Here is a 20,838-nt window from a genome sequence, read left to right on the forward strand (position 1 = left end):
ACCTCTTCCTGGCTGTGCAGAGAGCCCAGCTCTCATCTCTGCACCAGTGGACCTCACCCTACACTGATCCCCATCCAGTCAATATCACTCCTGGACCAGTGCTCAAAGTGGGCCGGTATACAACGGTATGGCATACCGGCACTTTACTTTTTCTGCGGTGATGGCTGCAGCAGCCAGATGGGGAGCAGGCATCCCGGCGGCGGCAGTGGCGAGCTGGAGAGGAGACCCGGCTGCGGTGGTGAATGTGGGAGCAGAAATCCCGGCGGCAGCGGCCACTGACAGTGTAGGGATGTCACTGTACGCACTGTGCTGCATGCACTGCGGACAGCCTCCCGCTATCACCCGCTCACTACACACCACCCTCCGGGACATCCCACCCTCCATTGTCCGCCACCCACCTTCCGTAGTTCTCCTCTCCCCTCTCCATCAGTTGTCCGCAGTCTATGGCTCACAGGTGTAAGCTGGAGCCACACTCTCCCACCCCCCTCCCGAACTCTGGCCTGGAATCACTGGCTAAGCAGACAATGGCTTTGAGCAGACAGAGGAGAGAGGAGCCAAGATGCAGTGCTGGTTGCACACCAAAAGGTGAAAGGGTGCGTTCAGCCAGCCTAATGCGCTATGCATACCAGATTGGGGGTGGTGTGGGGGTGCACCCCCACGCCCCCTTGACAACAAAAAAAAAACATGTAATCTACCCTTGACAATGAGCATGAAGCCACCTGGCATCGAGCATGAAATCCCCGGGCATCAACATGTTGGTAAGCAGTACTTATGTGGCATAATATGTAATGGTCATCACGGTGTGTGGCACAATGTGTAATGGGATTCACGGTGTGTGGTACAATGTGTAATGTAGTGTTCTCGCTAGGCTGTTTTAGCGGGGCGCTGCGCCCTGCCCGATTTTTGAAGGGCAATATGTGCCCTGCTCCTCTCACAGCGCCCTGCTAAAACAGCCTCACGGGGAAGACCAGCGTTACCGCAGACGGCGATGCCCGGCGCTTCCCCGGCAGCACAGTGGCTTCGGAGGGGCAGGGCCCACCCCCTTTGATGACGGTGGTGGCTGGGCCTGCCCCCTTTGATGACGGCGGCGGCCCGGGCACGCCCCTTTGATGACGGCGGCAGCCCGGGCACGCCCCTTTGATGACGGCAGCGGCCCGGGCACGCCCTTTTCATGACGGCGGCGGCCCGGGCATGCCCTTTTCATGACGGCGGCGGCCAGGACCACCCCCAGCTGTGAGTTCGGCAAGCCCGGTCCATCCCCCAGCACCCTGCCCGCTGTCACTCCTAGAGTGAACACTATAATGGGCATCATGGTGTGTGGTGCAATTTGTAATGGGCATTATGGTGTGTGGCCTCGTGTAATGGGCATTACGGTGCGTGACATAATATGTAATGGGCATTACAGCTTGCAGTATAATGTATAACAGGCAATATATCATGTGGAATAGGCATTATGGCATGTGGAATGGGCATTACTGCATTTGGTATAATATGTAATGGGCATTATGGTGTGTTGCGTCATGTGTAATGGGCATTCCGTTGTGTGGAATAATGTGTAATGGGAATTACGGTGTGTTGCGTCATGTGCAATGGGCATTACAGTGTGTGTTATAATATGTAATGGGCAATACGGTGTGTGGTGTCATGTATAGTGGGTATTCCGTATTCACGGTGTGTTGCGTCATGTGTAATGGGCATCACGGTGTATAGCGTCATGTGTAATGGGCATTACGGTGTGTGGCATCATGTGTAATGGGCATTATGGTGTGTGGCGTCATGTGCATCAGGTATTATGGTATGTGGCATTCATGGCCACACCCCTATTGTGATGAAGCCACTCCTCTAGCTTTGTGTGACCACGCCCCTTTTACATGGCCACACCCCTTTTTCTGGAGCGTGTGCGTGTTGAACAACATTCTTAGCTTTTCCATACCCCCATTTCAAAATTTCCACTTCCACCACTGGATGAGAGCAAATTACAATTGACCATTTGCTTTGAAATGCTGAAAAACTGTCAAAAACTGTCATTCAGATATTACCAGGTTTTTGTTCCAACCAGCCCAATCTGACAATCGATATGTAGATGTATGGGCCCCATAAGAGTGGGGAATTGTGCAATCGTGGAATAATTTACAAAATTTTCAAATCATGGATTTAGAATTGCTCATGTACTGTATGGCCAGCTTTGGTCAATCTTCTATGAATTGGATTTGCAATTGCTAATCCATGGTGGCAATCGGTATTTTGTGCAATGGTTTTGACAATCATTCAATTCTTCCACTGCTGATAACTATGATAGAGATGATAATGAGGTGGTGTATGGGCATTTTCAGATCTAAAGATCCAATGTGAAGATCAAAAAATCTGCAAATCACTGGTTAATATATGTAGTGTAGATACCTTCCAACATGACCCTCTCCAGGAGGGACACAATGCTCTGCTCTTGGACTTCTATCTTAATGTTTGATTAAGCTGTTCAAAACACATTATACATTAAGAGGTAAGTGCAGAGCATTGTGTCCCCCCTGGAAAGGGTCATGTTGGGAGATATTAGTGTAAAGGGCCCTACATACGCAGAGATGTGTGCCAGAGATACATAACAGGAGATTCAGCACAAGAGATTTCACTCTTGTGGCTCATTTCAGACAATGAGCCACATACAGAGAGATTTGTGTCAGAGATTCATAATGGGAGATTCAGCACGGGAGATTTCAAATCTGTCACAGAAAGTGAAGTAAAACACTGCACTTCATCACAAAAATGTTATTATTACTGAACACATCTAGCACATAACTAATGTCTTCTTTAATAAGTATTCTTTCACCTCCCCCTAATATTGCCCCCCCCCCCCCAAAAAAAGTTAATCATTGGTGGTGGCTAGTGGACCCCCCCCCCCCCCCCCAAAAAAAAATGTAATCATGGTGGCTAGTGGTTCCCCCAGAACCGACCCCCCCCCCCCATATGTCAACTTTTAAACGTTGGTGGTACAGTGGGAACGGACATAAAAAAAATACTTACCAAGTCTGGGGTCCAGCGTCTCGTCCTGTCATACAGACAATAATTTTGACCAGCCCTGGGCTTTTTGAGTGGTCCTGGTTCCCAAAATCCAGAGGACAAAGTGCGTGGGGTCCCCCGGATCTTGGGGACCAGCACCAGGCTCTTGAGCTGGCCCTGGTTTCCAAAATACGGGGGACAAAATGAATAGGGGTCCCCCATATTTTGGAGACCAGCACCAGGCTCCACTAGCAGGGGGTGTAATGCCATAGCCAGGGGACACGCTTGATGGTGTCCCGTGGCCAAAGCATTACCCACCCTAACTAGTCAGCCCAGGCCGGGAGTTTTTGGGGAGGTGGGGACCCCCCAAATAAGGGGGTCCCCCCTCTCCAGGGCACCCCAGGCCTGGGCTGCAGCCCGGGGCTATCCCCTGCACCCCTGGGCGGTGGGTGCAGGGTTGATAGCTTGTTTAACAGTAATATTGTCTTTTACAGTAGGACTACAGGTCCTAGCAAGCCTGCCCCACATGCTGGCACTTGGGAGAACCACAGGTACCAGCATGTGGGGCATTAAAGGCCAGTCGGTAACTATAGCCTCCCTGTAAAGGAAATATTAAAATAAAACACAAACACAGATGTTTTAGTATTTTATTAACTGCATCTGGTCTTCACCCAGGGGGGCTCCTGGCCCCCCCCCCCCCCCAGGGCTTCTGCGGTGTCTTCACCTGGGGGCAGCAGCCCCCTAAGCTCTTTTGCATGGCCGCCGCCTCCCAGGGCTTCTGCCTCTTCATCTGTGTTCTTCACCTGGGGGCGGCGGCCTTTTAAGCTCTTTTGCATTGGCCGCGCCTCCCAGGACTTCGGGAGCTCTTCTCTTCTCCTCCGCCGTCGAACTGACTGCCCCTACCCTGTCTCGAGCTGGCTAATATAGCCAGCTCTAGGGGGCGGGGCATTGACGCGGTGAGCCGTGATTGGCTGGCCGCGGCCATTTTGAAATTGTTTATTTTTTATTTTTTTTTTACATTTCCGTCCCGATGCCGCCGGGCTGCCGCCCCGCTGCCGCCGAGAGGAGAGGTGAGGTGGGGGTGGCGATGGGTGCTACTGCTGGTGGGGGAGGGGGGTCAGGGGTGGCGGCGGCGGGGGTGGCAGCGGGTTCTGCGGCGTCTGCAGTCACTCGCCCTGCTCATCTGCCCGCAGCCACACATGCGGGAGATGAGCAGGAGCTTTCTGAGCAACTGCTCCGAATTGTACAGCCCGTCCGTTCTGAATCTATGACAGATTCAGAACGGCGGGTGCGCGCATGTAAATCGCTGTGTGGGCTATATACACAGCGATTTACATGCATTTTCAGGCATTTTCAGAGCGATTTGTTAGAATCGCTCAGAAAATGCCTGAATATCGTGCTGTATGTGGGGCCCTTAACAGCGGTGATTGTCAGCAGTGTAAGAATTGTATGGTTGTCAAAACGGTTACACAAACACTGTTCACCACCATACATTAGCAATTGCAAATCCAATCCATTGCAGATTGTTCAACATGTTGGTCAATCTGCAGTGGCAGTTGCGATCACTTTTTTGATCAGAATTGTCAATTGGGGAAGACCATACATCAACAATGTTTAGGGCAATCATCACAAAATTGTCATATTGCCCCAATCCATCACTGATGTATGGCCATCTGGCACATATACACACTAGAAGATTATCTTTCCAATCTGGCTGGTTGGAATGAAAATCTGGAAATTTTGGGGAGCAAATGGCAATTGACCATTTTGCTCCTAAACATGGAAAATAGACAAAAATTGGTTAAATCTATTAATGCAGACGAGGGCTTTTGTCCATTTTCAAACCTTTTGGTGCAAATGTTTGATTGTCATTTGTGCACAAAAATTTCCATATTTTCCTTCCAACCAGCCAGATTGGAAAGATAATCTTCTAGTGTGTATGGGCATCTAGTCTTAAAAGATATGTCTATTTTCTTAATGTCCAATATAGCACAGCAAATTCCATTGCATTTTACAATTGGAAACAGTGATACAACAAACTGGTGATACAACGATGCTGCCATTTTAAGCGGATATTTTGAGGATCTCTCACAGCAACCTTGGCACTCAAAGGGCTAAGCATTAAAATTTGGTCAACCTTCCAGAAACTCTTATTTTGCTGCAATCCCATATGTTACAAGCCACGGAAACAAAACTTGTTCCCAATAGGCAATGCCAACAACTTGCGTCAGAAATCAAACAGTACACACTTATCACAGGGGACAGCTCTATTCGGTCGAGCTGTCCTGGATTTCATTAAAATGCATACGGAATTATAAACACAGCTGTACATGCCATATGGGAGGGGTGTATTGTATAGAAAATGTGATACATGATACATCAGATGCAGTGCCAGATTAAGCCTTCGGGGGCCCCGTGGCGCTTTAGACAGGGGGGCCCCCTTGCACTTGTCATTACTGGCCGCAAACTGCATGGGAGAATATTACACTGTCAAAACGCAGAGTAAAGGCAGTATCAACTTGGTCAATGGATAACTGCAGGGGAATATATATATATATATATATATATATATATATATATACATACATACCACACAAAGGAACTTGCTCCTGCGACCAGCTGATTCCTTCTGCGGCTCCCCCAGCAGAGGTTCCCTTTCATCAACGACCATCTCTGGTCGCTGATGAAAAGGAGACACTGAGCAATATATCGCCCCAGTGAGTACACAGCTATAGAGAGATACAATTCAATGTTAAGCAGCTCTATCTGACAATATAAAATACAGGTGCTGGCTGGCACATTTGGTGTCAGGAAAAACACAGGCAAGTGCTTTTTACAGAACTTTTTAAAAGTGAATTAATAAGGTAAACATTGTACATGCTAGTAGGTTATGTGGAGATCTCTCACGTCTTCTAAAGTATGGAGAAGCGGAGAAGCTTCTATTTTCAATTTTATATGACGTACTTTAGAAATGATATCTAGAAGTTGATTGGATGATGTGGGCAACTTCTCCACCTGTCCACTTCAACACTCTTTAAGCTGGAAACTTGTTATATCACTGTCGCCTTCAAAAATGTAATGATATTTTCATGTCAAAATGATGGTTCTATGTTGGCATGATGGATAAACTCTAAAATAGTGGACTCTTCTTGATAATCAGGGATGGTCATGCTATAAATGTGTAAATGTCTTGCTGGGATACTATACCTCTGATTCAGTAACATAATAATGTAAGTATCTTTTTTCTTTTTCTCTCTCATGCAGTTGCAAATGGTAATTGGCACTGCTTCTGTATCTTATGAAGCTGGCTGCAGTAACACCTGTTCCACCAGCACCAAATCCTGTGCCGCCGTCACCAATGCCAACTGTTTCCAGGAATGTTGTAATGCCACAAGTGCAGGATGCTGCATGAAACTAGATGGGCAGGTGCACTTCAACACCGCTTCTGTAGTCCGCAGGGGATCTGTCCTGAAGATATTCACTTGTGCCTTCTTTGTTATATTCATCTCTCGTTACATCTCCTCTTCCCGTGCATAAGTTTTATGTTTTATAATATTTTTTTAAACGGGTCAGGCTTACAGCTGAAAACACAGGAAAATCATGCCCAATACATAATACCTAAAGTGAACATCATACTGTATAATGTCACTGAGGGCAAAAGCAAATCTTATATACAGAAAATATGACCCCTAAAGCCATTTAATAAGAAAATATGATGCAGATATGTTAAACTAATGCTTACATGATTGTTTCCATCCTCAAAAGCTGGTTTAGAGCTCTCACTTTATTGTATAACTATTTTCATTGGTGGTTATAGCAGCCAATCAGAGATAATAGTACAATTTAAACACCAGCTGGGTGTTTTTCATATAAGTTTTCTTGTAACATTGGTAATCAGTAACTGTTTTCACTCTGTTACAATATCTAAAGGTAAATATTATATAGACTGGCTTGCATATTACTAGTACCTTTGAAAATTCATAATATCTCATACAAAATACACTCTTTATCCAATATATATTTTTCTATTTATAGTAGTCTAGCTAGCTAGAAAGCATAGAACACTACATGTATGGAGGTAATCAACTGTCTATCAAACTTTCTTGCTCACGTAACAGATTAAAAGCACCTTTAAATTCAAAATGATATTTAGAAAATCATTTCCTCCATGTTTACAAAGAACTATTTTTATTTTAACACCTGGCTTAAAGACAAAAAAAATAAAAAGATCTATATAATGTTGCTGTTTCATTCAACTTACCTATATTGAAAATCTACCTCTGTAAATCAGCAGTCAAAGGACCTGATTTAAGATCGGCTGCAGAAATGTGAAAATCGTGAAGAGGCAGTTTTAACACTTCTGCGCATGCGCAGTGGGCACATACTACTTTGATAATGGTGGGTGTTGGGGGGGCAACGCCCACCATTATCAAAATGTCTGGCCCAGCGTCCCAGGCTGCAGCCTGATTTGGAATGTTAAAATGACAGAAAAAAAGAAATATTATAGCCATGAAGCGATTCACAAATATATATGTATCATACACACACACACACACACACACACACACACACACACACACACACACTAAGAGGGCACTGGTAGTGTAGTATTTTTAGAAAATGAGTTGTCTCTAATGATGTGACAAGCAAAACATTAGGTGATGATTGATTAATTCACTGAATTGCTTAGCACAAATCTGTGCATGTGTATGTGCTCTCCATGGGCGGGATGTATTAATATACATAGCCGCCCGTCGCGATGTACTAACATATGCGGCTAGCATTGGGGTGCGCTGACAGAGACCCCTGCGATACCTGTAATGTGGTGTGCGGGGGTCTCCGTCACATCCTGGCGGCTGTCAGTGTCCCCAGCGTCTCCTCCTCCCCCCTGCAGCCGGATGTCCGCCCGGCTGTGACATCTGCTGGGGGAGGAGGAGATCGATGGAGGACAGGAAGGGGGGTCACGGCGGGCGGCGGTTGAAGCCCATAGGCTTCTATAGGGTGGCAATACCCTGCTCGGCGGAGACGGGGCGGACGGGTAGACATGGGACATGGGAGATCTGGACACCAGAAAATCGCCTACCCGAAATAGCTTAGCAAAATTGCTTAGCACACATCTCGTGTGTATGCCCCTTATGTTTCTAATGAGGCTGGAGGAACAAGCGTTATATTGATGTGAGAATAGTGCTTGTTGTGTTGTGTTAATTCCAAACATAAATAAATAAATTCCATTAGTAGAAATGCAATATTTATTTGTTCAGAAACTAATTAAAAATGTATAAACAACATATTTGCTTAAAATGATACAAACTATTAAAATATTACAGAGAGTGTGTGCATTGTACTGCCTTCCACATGTCATTTAAGATATTTCTGCAAAAGCTTCAAGGATAAAATGGAAACAAACACATGGATTTTAGGTGCGATACTCCTTCATGGTTTCTAAATAGAGATGGGCCGTTCGCGAACGAACCGGATCTTTTGAACGGATCCCACCCAAGAACGAATGAGCCACCGATCCCAAAAAGGTGACCCGTTTCAGTTTACAATGCATTTTCCTGATCTCAGTGCTGCCACTTGTGGCAGCTGAGATGTACTACCTCTGTAGACTGAGTACAGTGCTGTGACTACAAGTGATAGAAAGATTAGCTACTGCTGCCAGGGATGGCCATCGGTGCAGACACCATCGATGGCGATTCTGCACCCAGCCATCGATCAGTGTTTTTACTCAGTCATGTATATTCCCCCTTTTTTTTTAAAAGTGAGCTAAGTCTTAAAGATACTTATCTTTTCACTGAGAGATCCGTCGGATCCCGGCTCAGCTTAACGAGCCGTTTTGCCCATCTCTATTCCACTCCCTCCCAATACTCTCGTACCCAGCAGTCAGTGCTGTGGAAGCGACTGGAGGAGGCGGAGCCGGGGACTCGAGGCTCATGGGAAGTGTAGTTTTCTTCAAGAGGCTCATGTGCGGGGCTGCTGCTGCCGTGATGGGGAGAACAGCGTCCGGGTATTACCTGTCTGTGTGTGGTCCTATACTCTCGCCAGAGGCTCCATACAGACTATATTACAGAGCTGGGGAGAGGGTGTATTCACAGTCACCATGGGTCTCAGGTTAATGGTCCCATACTGTTGCTAGTGGTGTTACTATCTATGTGATTATAATACAAATACTGTGTACTGTGCACAGTCAGGGGGTGCGGCTCAAGTCGACCATGAGTATGTCAACAGTCACTAGGTTGTCATGGTCATTAGGTGCCGTGGAAAAGGTTGACACCAGCTAAATGCCGACACAAGTTATTTTGGTGTTAATTTGTTTAACACTATGTGACCCTGATTGCTGCACCACTGTTGTATTAGTCAAGTGACAATTAATTTTCTGACAATTAATAAAATATTTATTAGAATTGGTCAGTGCTCCCCTAGCAGACTCCGTCCTGCCCCCACTTATTCCTCCCTGTTATATGGCTAATATTATGTGTACATGTAGTTTGAGCAGAAAATATCTATCAGTAGAAAAGCCAAAAACTCAGCTGCTCCCGGATCCGGAGGCGCTGCACCCCATGTCACCCAATGTCTGTCACAGCAGACAGCGTCGCTGATTAATCCCCGGCGCTCTGCGCTTTGTAGCGCATTTGATCTGTGGGGTCCCTGAGGGAGGATTCGAACCCGTGGTGGCTCAGACTGAGCGGCTGTCCCACTTGCTGAACTAACGGTACACGCCACTGCACCAGCCAATCATATAGAGGATCTCGGTGTAATTCGTAGCTACGATGCAGTGACGTCATTCGCGCTGTGCTGCACTAGTGGCGGCTGTTGGAACTACACCTGGCACACATTGGGGGGTTACCACAGCATCGATGTCCCATCATAGATAGAGGATTCTTCACATGTCTATGATTACACAGCGCTATTCCTATCAGTAAAGAACAGTTCATTACTTCACATTACAAATAGTTTGGGAGTTTGCAGCAAGGATTAAATGTTATACGGTCGGTACCTCATGTATTCCTATCCATTATACAGTGTGCGTGCATTTACTGACTGCAAACAACACACTTTCCCATTACCATATTATTTGCCCGTGTACATGATTCATGTGTGATGTATGGATATGCTGCAGTAATCATGCACCTATTGTAACCCAGTCATTGTAGGCTTTATGCTGATTTATTCATGTAACCTCTGATAATCTTATAGTACCGATGTGAGCACTCCGCTGGCTGCTCTGAGTTCAGTCGCAGAGCGCCACCTGCCTATCACTACTCATTATACAGAGTAGCCCTTATGCCCACATCAAACATGGCCATTATAGATTCTTACTTCCAGTTAGCTTCAGGTCAGCTCCTCCCATCGGCGTGTATCCCGATACTTTCCCAATCCAGCGCATGCGCTTTGCAGAAGATGAAGCCTCTGAGCAGTTTAGAAGAGTATTCATAAGTATGTCTGATATTCAGCAGCATTACTAAGCACTGACTGATATGAGGCTGCTGATCCCTGTGTGTGGTTTTATATATATATATATATATATATATATATATATATATATATATAGCAGAAGCAGACAGGTGGGTGGCACTCCCAGAAATAAACGACTCAGAGGTCCAACGATTTGGTAATCATTGGACCTCTGAGACGTTTATTTCTGGGAGTGCCACCCACCTGTCTGCTTCTGCTGTATTGGATTGTATTGCTCTCTCCAGGGAAGGCACCCAGCCTGTTTGTTTTTAGCGGAGTGCCGGCCAACCCCCCTCTGGTTTATATATATATATATATATATATATATATATATATATATATATATAATCCTTGTCTATATGACAAATGGATGGCCACCCACGGGGGTAATTATTAATGGTGTGATCAGTGGAAACCTTGATGGTATGGAATTATAAACAGTGAGCCATCGATGGTTTGCACCAATTGATGGTTGTCCCTTCTGTAGGGAAGAACACCTACTTCCCCCACCATTTTTGACTAACTAGTGTCTTCCCCTTGTTTCTCCTTCCATTCCTCTAATCGTAAAAAGTAATATGTATTTGGTTGTTAACCATCGATGGCTGATGGTTCTCTGCCATCTTTTGCAGGGTCCTTAGCTTAGCACTGCCCCCAATGGGCCGCATCTACCAACAGCAGCTCTCTAGCATCACAAACCATCAATGTTTTGCCTATTTGTAATGTAATTTGTATTGGTAGCTTTGGATCCCTTGTGGCAGCATATAAATAAAAGATGATAATAATAATGCAGCCCATCGATCGCCAACCTTAGCAACGTATGTTTGCGCACGTGTGTGTGGGAATACATACTACAATCTCTACCCCAACTACACGATTAGAATCAGCCTCCAGACATCGCTTACCTGCCCGATGCATCTGGAAGCTTAGTGGATTAACTAGCGCACCTTACTAAGCGCACACAGGTATAGTTCATTACCTGCGTTACAATTGCTGGGGTCTTTATATTATTTATTGACTACTAATTATCTAGCACAATTCTATAGTTATTCTCTAAAGCTGGGTACACAACGCAACAATCCTTATAAAGCAATGGGCCGCTCCGATGTATCACACCTGCGTGCACACTGAACGTCACGGTGTTGTGCCATATAATGTAACATATGTATAATTCAGCTGCACAGTATGAATAAGGGTCCCTAGAGGATGAGGTGGGTCCACTGCGGGGTTCCCTCTGTACCCCTAGGGGCCAGTCCAACCCTAGTCCCTTATAAGGTGCAGCATCCCAAATGGGACAATGCGACCACGTGGCTTATCAAACTATGATTTGAGAACAGTGTATGACAAATCGAGTAGTGCGTGCACTAGGTTAGTACAATGGGTTACCTTGGTGAGTGCTGGGAGAGCAGGCAGAGCCCCCACTACTCCTTTCCGGCCCTCCCCCGACTCCTCTCCTCCTGCTCTCCCAGCACTGCCCCCACTACTCCTTCCCTGCCCTCTCCCCTGACACCCCTCTGCCTGCTCTCCCAGCACTGCCCCCGCTAGTCCTTCCCTGCCCTCTCCCCTGACTCCCCTCTGCCTGCTCTCCCAGCACTGCCCCTGCTACTCCTTCCCTGCCCTCTCCCCTGACTCCCCTCTGCCTGCTCTCCCAGCAGTGCCCCCCCTACTCCTTCCCTACCCTCTCCCCTGACTCCTCTCATCCTGCTCTCCCAGCACTGTCCCCACTACTCCTTCCCTGCCCTCTACCCTGACTCCCCTCTGCCTGCTCTCCCAGCAGTGCCCCCACTACTCCTTCCCTGCCCTCTCCCCCTGCTCTCCCAGCACTGCCCCCACTACTCCTTCCCTGCCCTCCCCCCTGACTGCTCTCCCAGCAATGCCCCCGCTACTCCTTCCCTGCCCTCTCCCCTAACTCCCCTCTGCCTGCTCTCCCAGCACTGTCCCCCCTACTCCTTCCCTGCCCTCTCCCTGACTCCCCTCTGCCTGATCTCCCAGCACTGTCCCCCCTACTCCTTCCCTGCCCTCTCCCCTGACTCCCCTCTGCCTGCTCTCCCAGCACTGTGACGCTGTCCGCACTATTACTCCCTGGGCCTGTCATAGTAAGTAATGGACGCAGGACACTGGCTGAGAAGTACAATGGTGTCCTGGAGGGTCACTGACAGCACCTGTCACTGTCACAGTATATTCAGTACAGCTCTACTATGTTTAAGCACCAGCTTACGTAAATTCTAAACTTTCATTTGGGACCCGGCAGTGAAAGATGTTTCCCTATGCCAGCAGCACTCTGCTCCCCTCTAGCGGCGAATGGGAGAATGGCAGCATGGTGCGGCCAGGCGCTGGTGACAGGAGGGGAAAGGAAATGCTGACGTAGCCATCATCATCCAGATTGCAGCAGCAGCCAGACAGGGAACTCTCCTCAGACCACTGTTCCGCTATCTTCGCAGCCTCCTCCTCTGTGTAACGGGGAATACGGCTTCTCCTGGCTTCCCCTGCAAGCCTGCAGGTGTGATTCCCGGTAAATGTATAATAATCATGCTGTCTCTGTGCTGTAGATGGGTGTGACAGGAAAATATTTGTGTTGCATGATAAGTCTATAACAGATGTGACACATAGTAAAGTACAAATAGCATCCAGCAAATCAACTGAAGCCTTATTATGAGCGTCTCTTACCGTGTTGCGCTCCCTCAGGTCATTGGCCATTACATAGGTGCTGGGATGTGGCTCTGGTATGCCAAGGTAACAGGTGGTGTAGGGAAGGTAAATGCAGCAGCAGAAGGAAACTAAAATGAATACTAATATGTAGTTATTTCACTGGGTGTTTAATTGCAATTATTAAACATGAATTTCAAATGGATTGCTCTCTTACCCAGCTTTAAATTTGGTGTGGTGTGTTATTATAGTAGGTCAATAGTTTAGCATGACGACATGGATGACATGATAGAATAACAGTCCTGGCTGTCCAGCAGTCACTTATTCCACTTATTAGCAGCGTCTCCAGGTCCCGGCACCCTAACCCTTCAGGCAGTACTGTCATCAGGGCCTGGCTGGCAACTTTCAACTTGGGGGGGCAACACAAGCAAGTGGCCCACCACCACCGCCATCATTTCGCCACCCTACCCCCTCCCCTCTAGTATGCAGCAAGGATTAAACAATCATTCCCCCACATACACCAGAAATGGGGACATTGCGCGCTGAAGACGCGCTGCAAAAATATTCACTGTAATGCCCATTACACATAATGTAGTCACACCGTAATGCCCATTACACATAATGCGACACACCGTAATGTCCATTAAACATAATGCTACACACCGTAATGCCCATTACACAAAATGCCAACACCATAATGCCACACACCGTAATGCCCATTACACATAATGCCACACACCGTAAAGCCCATTAAACATAATGCCACACACCGTAATACCAATTAAACATATTGCCACACTGTAATGCCCATTAAACATAATACCACACACCTTAATGCCCATTACATATTATACCACACACCATAATGCCTATTATATATTATACCACATAACTGCCACTTACCTACATACTAATTGTTAGATGTATATTGCTCATTGCCTGGGGTTACATACTCCTTGCCAAGTGTTTTATTCTTGTTGCCATGGAGGATTACATTCTCGTTGCCCAGGGAGTGATTTACATGTTCATTGCAAGGGGAGATGTTACATGCTCATTGCTAGGGGAAATTGCATGCTTGTTGCTATGGAGTGCTACATGCTCATTGCTGGAGGAAGGGGGGGGGGTGTTACATGCTTGTTGTCAGGGGGGAGTAATACATTTTGATACTTGTGTATTATTACGATGCCTGTTAAGTAGTTTACGTACTGTCCAATTCACTGGGATCGCATGTGATGCGATTTGCGTGCGATGCACTGGTACTTGCCCGCGCATCGCTTTGCACACAAATCGCATGCAGTGCGATTTAGCACCCCCCCACTATACACATTTAGCACACCCCCACTATCCACATCACCCCGAAGCATGATGAGCGCAGCGGTACGCGTTATCCCAACCTGTTCATACCCCCACTATCCACATCCGTGTGGAGTTGATTTTATAAAGTGTGGCGAGCGGCTGCGTAAAATGAGCCCGAAGCGTGGCGAGGGGAAGCAAATGACTTGACTTATATTCTGCATGCACTCGCCATGCTTCGGGCTCGTTTTATGCGGCCCCTCGCGGGGCTCAACACGCTTCGGTCTTGGTGGCTCGCTGCTCCCGCCACACTTTATAAAATCAACTCCACACCGATGTGGATAGTGGGGGTATGAACATGTCAGAAGGACACCTACCGTGTCCCCTTGCCACACTTTGGGGTGACGTGGATAGTGGGGGTATGCTAATTGCGTGCAATGCAATCCATGGGCAGGGGTGCCGTGAAACTGCACAAGTACCATCACATGTGATGGCATGCAATGCGATCCCTGTGAATAGGACAGTAGGGAAACTACTTAACGGGCTCTGTGATAATACACAATTACCTACATTTTTGGCCAGGGGGGAGAATACATGCTCGTTGCCTAGGACCCCCCTTCTAAAAGCCCCAGCGCTACCCAAATCCGCACTTCTGGGTAGCGCTGGCTGTGCTGTTATCCTCTAACAGACACTAGAGGTATGGCAGTACCTCTAGTGTCTGTCTCCTTCAAGGCGGCGGCCATTTTTGGAGGGGCCGTCGCCTTACACATGTGGGTGACCGGGAAGCCTGTGGCTTGCGGCTGGACCTGGAGGCAGCGGGGGTTTTCAAGATGTACACAGCCAGGCCCAGTATATACTGGCCCGGGGAGAATGTGGCACCCTGACCTCCGGCCCAGCCCGCCTCTGACCGTCCTACCCCTAAAGGTGCACACACACTATACAACTATCTTTACAAATACAGTATGCACAATAACGCTATTGTTTAGTGTGTACATACTATGGGGCCCATTCATTAAGGATTGCATATACAATGCGATCTGGGCAGAATATCTATCGCACGGATGTATTATGCTGCACACGCAAGGACAGGGCTCCAAAAGGAGCCCGTCCCTACAATGCGCTCAGCTGGGTGCCAGGAGGGCAGCACTGATACCACACCAACCTCGCAGCAGTGTAGTTTGTAGCCCATCTCAGAATGGCGGTAGCCCAGGGACCCGAAGTGATGCTGCCTGATGTTGGTACATTGGCCAGGTTTGCACCCCCCAAAGTAACCTATGAGGTATGCGGCCAGCGGCAGTGCACAAGGGATCGCACAGGGATCAGAGATTCCAGCTGCAGTCTCTCCTGATACACTCTGGTAATACTTCATATTTGCGGCTAACCCCCTATAACACCTTAAATCAGTGGTAGCCGACTGCGGTCCTCGAGAGCTACCAACAGTTCACATTTTCCAGACAGCCTAGATGCTGCACAGGTGAACTCATTACTAGCTGAAACCCTGTTCAAAGATCCACAGGTGGAGCTAATTACTTCACTTGTGATTCTGTGAGGAGATCTGGAAAACATTAACTGTTGGTAGCTCTCGAGGACTGGAGTTGGCTACCACAGCCTTAAATGATCATTGTACCCCTTAATCATTAATCCCATGGGTCCTTAACAACACCCCCTCCTTCTGTCATATATACTGTACATGCAGGCAAATTTAGACTATTTTGTCCTTGGCAAAATCATTAATAATATTGTACAGTGTGTACATGTCGGCGATCTGAGGATGTCTTCATGGTGCCTTACCTGCATTATACATGTAAACATCCCAAATTTTGACCATGGGACCGGATTCTGCTTTCATGTCAAGTAAATTTTGCCTTAAAAATTGGAATTTGAGTTATAGATTTATTACTTAAATGTACTGAAAGTGATTGAATTATTATTTGATGTGTCTCAGCTTTCTTAGGGACAGCGCTGAAAACGAATTTTCCGAATTACTGAAAACAATTAAAAATATTTTTTTTCAGGGTTATTTAACATGGTGCCATGCCTGGGACACGATTTGTCCCCACAGAGTAAGAAGGTATACCCCTTTCAGACATATGAGCCAGGTTTTTCCCTTCTACGAAAGGGTTTTCGTTTGAGACCCCAATTCATACTACTCCACAGACCTGGGGAATTCCTAGGTTGGACTCTTTCAGTCATAGGAGCCCAACTATTATTTAATATTTCCAGCTAATTTTTGGGGATTAGCCGCAAATATTAAGTACCGCTGGCATGTATGATGGAGGGATTGCAGCAGGAATCTCCGATACCTGCTGTGATCCCTTCTGTCTCACTCACAGTTGCATCCCTCATTGGTTTCTATGGGGAATACGATGCTGCCCAATGTACCAATATTTACAGCTACTGCCATTGTGAGATGGTGGTAATTCATTATAGCCTGTCAGTGAGTGCCGAGCATTTTGGACAAGGGATACTCAACCTGTATCAGCATTTTAAACACCCCCATGGCTAAAAGTTTCTTATTAAGAAATGTCTTTAAAAAAATATATTAAATTACGATTACAGAAGAACCCTGCAGCATGTTTATTTCTGTGCTTTAATGTGTGGGACCTTGCCCAAAAAAGGCACAGATTATCCCAGTGTTAGCAATTATCCTGACTGCTGCAAAAAAATTGATTCTCACCCATTGGATTGCTTGCTGAGACAGATTGGTGGTTAGTGACCACCTCTTTACCGCTATGTACCCCCTTCCACTAGAGCCTGGCTTGGCATCCAGCGACTATATTATAATATAGAGTGTGGCTGCGTTCTGGTATGGTTCATTGGTTAGGTCTACATTAAGGGGGAAATTTACTAAGAATAGGAATACAAATAATTGTATTCGTGCTACGAATGAATACGACTGCATACCTCGTTTGCAAAGTCGTGTTCCGGAGGGGGATTTACAAAGCAGTCATATACGACTGCTGTGTAACCCTCCAATGTCGTATTAATTCGTATTAACGGCCATATATACGGCCGCTAATACGAATTAGTGTAGGCAGTCTGCACGGATCAGTCAGATCCGTGCAGGCTGCAAGGTGTAAAAAAAAAAATAGAAATAAATTAAAAAAACAGCGTGGGTTCTCCCCCACAGCCGAAACCAGCACCAGGCTGAAAGAGCCGGGCCGGTAATTAAAAATCAGGGAACCCGTCAAATAGGGCTTCCCCGATTTTTAACCAGCTCCAGGTCCGGGGTTGGTTCCCAAAATACGGGGGACAAAATGACTAGGGGTCCCCAGTATTTTAAGAACCAGCCCCAGGCCAAACCAGCCAGCAGGGTAATGTCACAGCCGGGGGACACTTATTATATAAGGTCCCGCGGCCAAAACATTCATCCCTACTGACCAGTCAGCCTGGCCAGGGGCCCTGGGGGAGTGGGGACCCCCCCAATACAGGGCCCCCCCCCCCCTCCAGGACTTACCTGACCAGGCTGAAGCCTGGTGCTGTCCCCGGTGGCCCTGTGCGGTGGCCTCCAGGCTGATTGAAGTGTAAAAAAATAGATGAAAAACTATTGTTTAAAACTGTGGAACTATGAGTCCCAGCAAGCCTCCCCCGCAAGCTGGGACTTGGAGAACCACAAGTCCCAGCCTGCGGGGCATTAAAGGGCCCGCTGGGACTTGTAGTTCCACAGTAATAAAAATAGTATAATAAATACACACTGACACAATGAAAATAAAACTTTAATTTATCCAAAGCCCATACATACTGATACTTACCTATCTTGAGCCCGTAGGTAGCCCTCGGTCCTGGTGTCCGGTGTCCTGGTCCTGTGTCGGCATCCGTGTCGTCCTCCAGGTCCATGTCGGTGGTCCGTGTCGTCCTCCAGGTCGGTGTCCGGGGTCCGAAGTAATCCATGGTGGAGCTGTGAAAGGAAATCCTACTCACCTGGTCCTCTGGCGAAGATCTCTTCTCTTGATCCGCCGTAGTCCAGGTATTCTTCAGCATGTCGGCACTCCCCGCACTCTCTGCATCGGACTGAGGAGACACGCAGAGATGTTTCATCTTCTGCGCCTCTTCTCAGAATGATTTATATTGGCCGCCAAGCGGCCAAGCATGAGCCGACTTTCTTGGCTCCTGATTGGCCGCTAGGCAGCCAATAGAAATCATTCTGAGAAGAGGCGTAGAGGATGAAGGATCTCTGGGCCTCCCAGTCTGCTGCGGGGAGATGCCGGAGTCGTCGGCAGCTTGAAGAAGATGGAAGAAGAATTGGACTACGGCGGATCAAGACTTAAGAACTTCCATGGCGGACCTGGGTGAGTAGGATTTCCTTCCACAGGTCCACCATGGATTTCTTCGTACCGGACACCGACCCCCGGAGCCCGGGATCCGGGACCCAGGGACCTACCGACGGGATCAAGATAGGTAAGTATCAGTATGTGTATGTTATGTATGTATTAAAGTTTTATTTTTCTGGTGTGTCAGTAGGGATGCCAATCCCGGGGCATTTTTTCAATCCCGGGATCCGGGATTGAAAAATGCTCAATCCCGGGATCCCGGGATTGGCATCCCTAATACAGTTCTGCTCCACACATACCCGCCCCCACACCGGCCGACCCGCACATTTACTTACATTAGCGGGCGGCCGGCCGGGAGTGGGTTCGGAGGTGCACGGTGCCTCCAGGCTCGTGCACCTCCTTCTTAGCAGCCAGGACGCAGGCCAGAGAATGAAGAGGCAGGGCAGGCCGGAAAGGATGCGGGCGGGCAGAGGCAGGCGGGCGACGTGCGGAGGAGACTGGAAGGGGGCGTGCACAGCAGAAGGCTGCGCAGCGTGACCTCTACTGTCACGCTACGCATCGCCGCACGCAGGTGTCAGGATTCGGGAGCCGGGCAGCGTCTGAGCTAGTGCTCAGATGCTGCCCGGCATTAGACTGCGCATGCGCAGTCTAATCCCGAAAATCCCGGGGTTGGATAATCCAATCCCGGGATTGAAATCCCGGACTTTTTTATGCCAAATCCCGGGATCCCGCCGATCCCGATCCCGGGATTGGCCACCCTATGTGTCAGTGTGTATTTATTTAACTATTTTTTTAACTGTGTAACTACAAGACCCAGCGGGCCCTTTAATGCCCCGAAGGCTGGGACTTGTGGTTCTCCAAGTCCCAGCTTGCGGGGGAGGCTTGCTGGGACTCATAGTTCCACAGTTTAAAACAATAGTTTTTAAATCTATTTTTTTTTCCACTGAATCAGCCCGGTGGCCACCGCTCCAGGGCCACCGGGGACAGCACCAGGCTTCAGCCTGGTCAGGTAAGTCCTGGAGGGGGGGACCCCTTTATTGGGGGGGGGGTCTCCACTCCCCCAGCGTCCCTGGCCAGGCTGACTGGTCAGAGGGTTAATGCTTTGGCCGGGGGACTTGTATAAAAAGTCTCCCCCCCGGCTGTGGCATTACCCTGCTGGCTGGTTTGGCCTGGGGCTGGTTCTTATACGGGGGACCCCTAGTCATTTTGTCCCCCATATTTTGGGAACCAGCCCCGGACCTGGAGCCTGGGGCTGGTTGTTAAAAATCAGGGAACCCCTATTTGTCGGGTTCCCTGATTTTTAATTACCGGCCCCGGCTCTGTCAGCCTGGTGCTGGTTACAGCTGTGGGGGACCCCACGCTGTTTTTTTTTTTTAATTATTTATTTTACAATTTTTTTAACACTAAAGCCTGCACGGATCTGACTGATCCGTGCATGGTTCTGCCAAATACGACAGGAAAATAAAGTGTATTTTCCTGCCGTATATTCGTGGCAGTTTTACACTAATTACTGTAGCAGCCGTATTTTCAATACGGCTGCTTAGTAAATCAGGAACCACCATTCTTTTGAATGGTGATTCCTGTCGTATTCTATCGATGGTGTAGACATTCGTATTTGTAAATACAAATGCGAATGTCCCATCAATATGAATACGAATATTTGTATTTTTGGCATAGTAAATTCCAAAAATACAAATACACCCCAAAAATTCGTATTTTCGTAGGAAAATACAATTTTTTTCTACTAAATCATCTTAGTAAATTTCCCCCTAAGTGTGAACTTGTCCTATGTCTTCCCCCTCTTTGTTTATATTTTTGTTTGTACTGTAAATGGGTACTTGTTTCCTAGCAGGGCGCCCAGTACGCATTTTGCGTACTTGTTTATTCTCCATAGTGAAATCGCATCGCGCAGCGTGTAAAGTGGTGTGCGAAGTGATGTCCATATGAAATGCACAGGAGTGCTTATACAATGAAATATTGCATGGAATCGCAGGGCACCAGGTGCGATGCGATGCGATATTTCATAGTAGAAGCACCCATGCGATGAGATGTGATGGGATGAGCTCATGTGTGCTTAGTATGACATGTGATGGGTGCTTTAAAATTGAAAGCACCTATGTTGTTTAGCGTCACCTCAAGTATCAACGCCACCCTGTGGCATGGAGTTGACTCTCGCCACCGA

The 20,838-nt window shown here is 47.6% G+C and overlaps 2 protein-coding genes across 4 annotated transcripts in view; both read left to right on the forward strand.

Moving 5' to 3' along the window:
- The window catches only part of LOC146060405 (uncharacterized), a 109,991-nt gene extending 101,677 nt beyond the window's left edge, over positions 1-8,314 (forward strand). Inside the window, exon 13 of the mRNA XM_083173572.1 lies at positions 6,259-8,314. Within this exon, the coding sequence (XP_083029698.1) occupies positions 6,259-6,531 (273 nt within the window). The 3' untranslated portion in view covers positions 6,532-8,314. The remainder of the gene's footprint in view (positions 1-6,258) is intronic.
- A 4,069-nt stretch (positions 8,315-12,383) lies between these two features.
- INPP5B (inositol polyphosphate-5-phosphatase B) overlaps positions 12,384-20,838 on the forward strand; it is a 152,204-nt gene continuing 143,749 nt past the window's right edge. The window contains exons 1-2 of one of the 3 annotated variants that reach the window (XM_083173573.1): positions 12,384-12,542; positions 12,721-12,958. The gene's annotated coding sequence lies outside the window, so the exon portion shown is untranslated. Of the gene's footprint in view, positions 12,959-20,838 lie in introns of all 3 variants that reach the window. The other 2 variants (XM_083173575.1, XM_083173576.1) reach the window with 2 other exon arrangements.

The sequence above is a fragment of the Crinia signifera genome, chromosome 2 (assembly GCF_055691185.1).
Source record: "Crinia signifera chromosome 2, ASM5569118v1, whole genome shotgun sequence".
Lineage (NCBI taxonomy): Eukaryota > Metazoa > Chordata > Amphibia > Anura > Myobatrachidae > Crinia > Crinia signifera.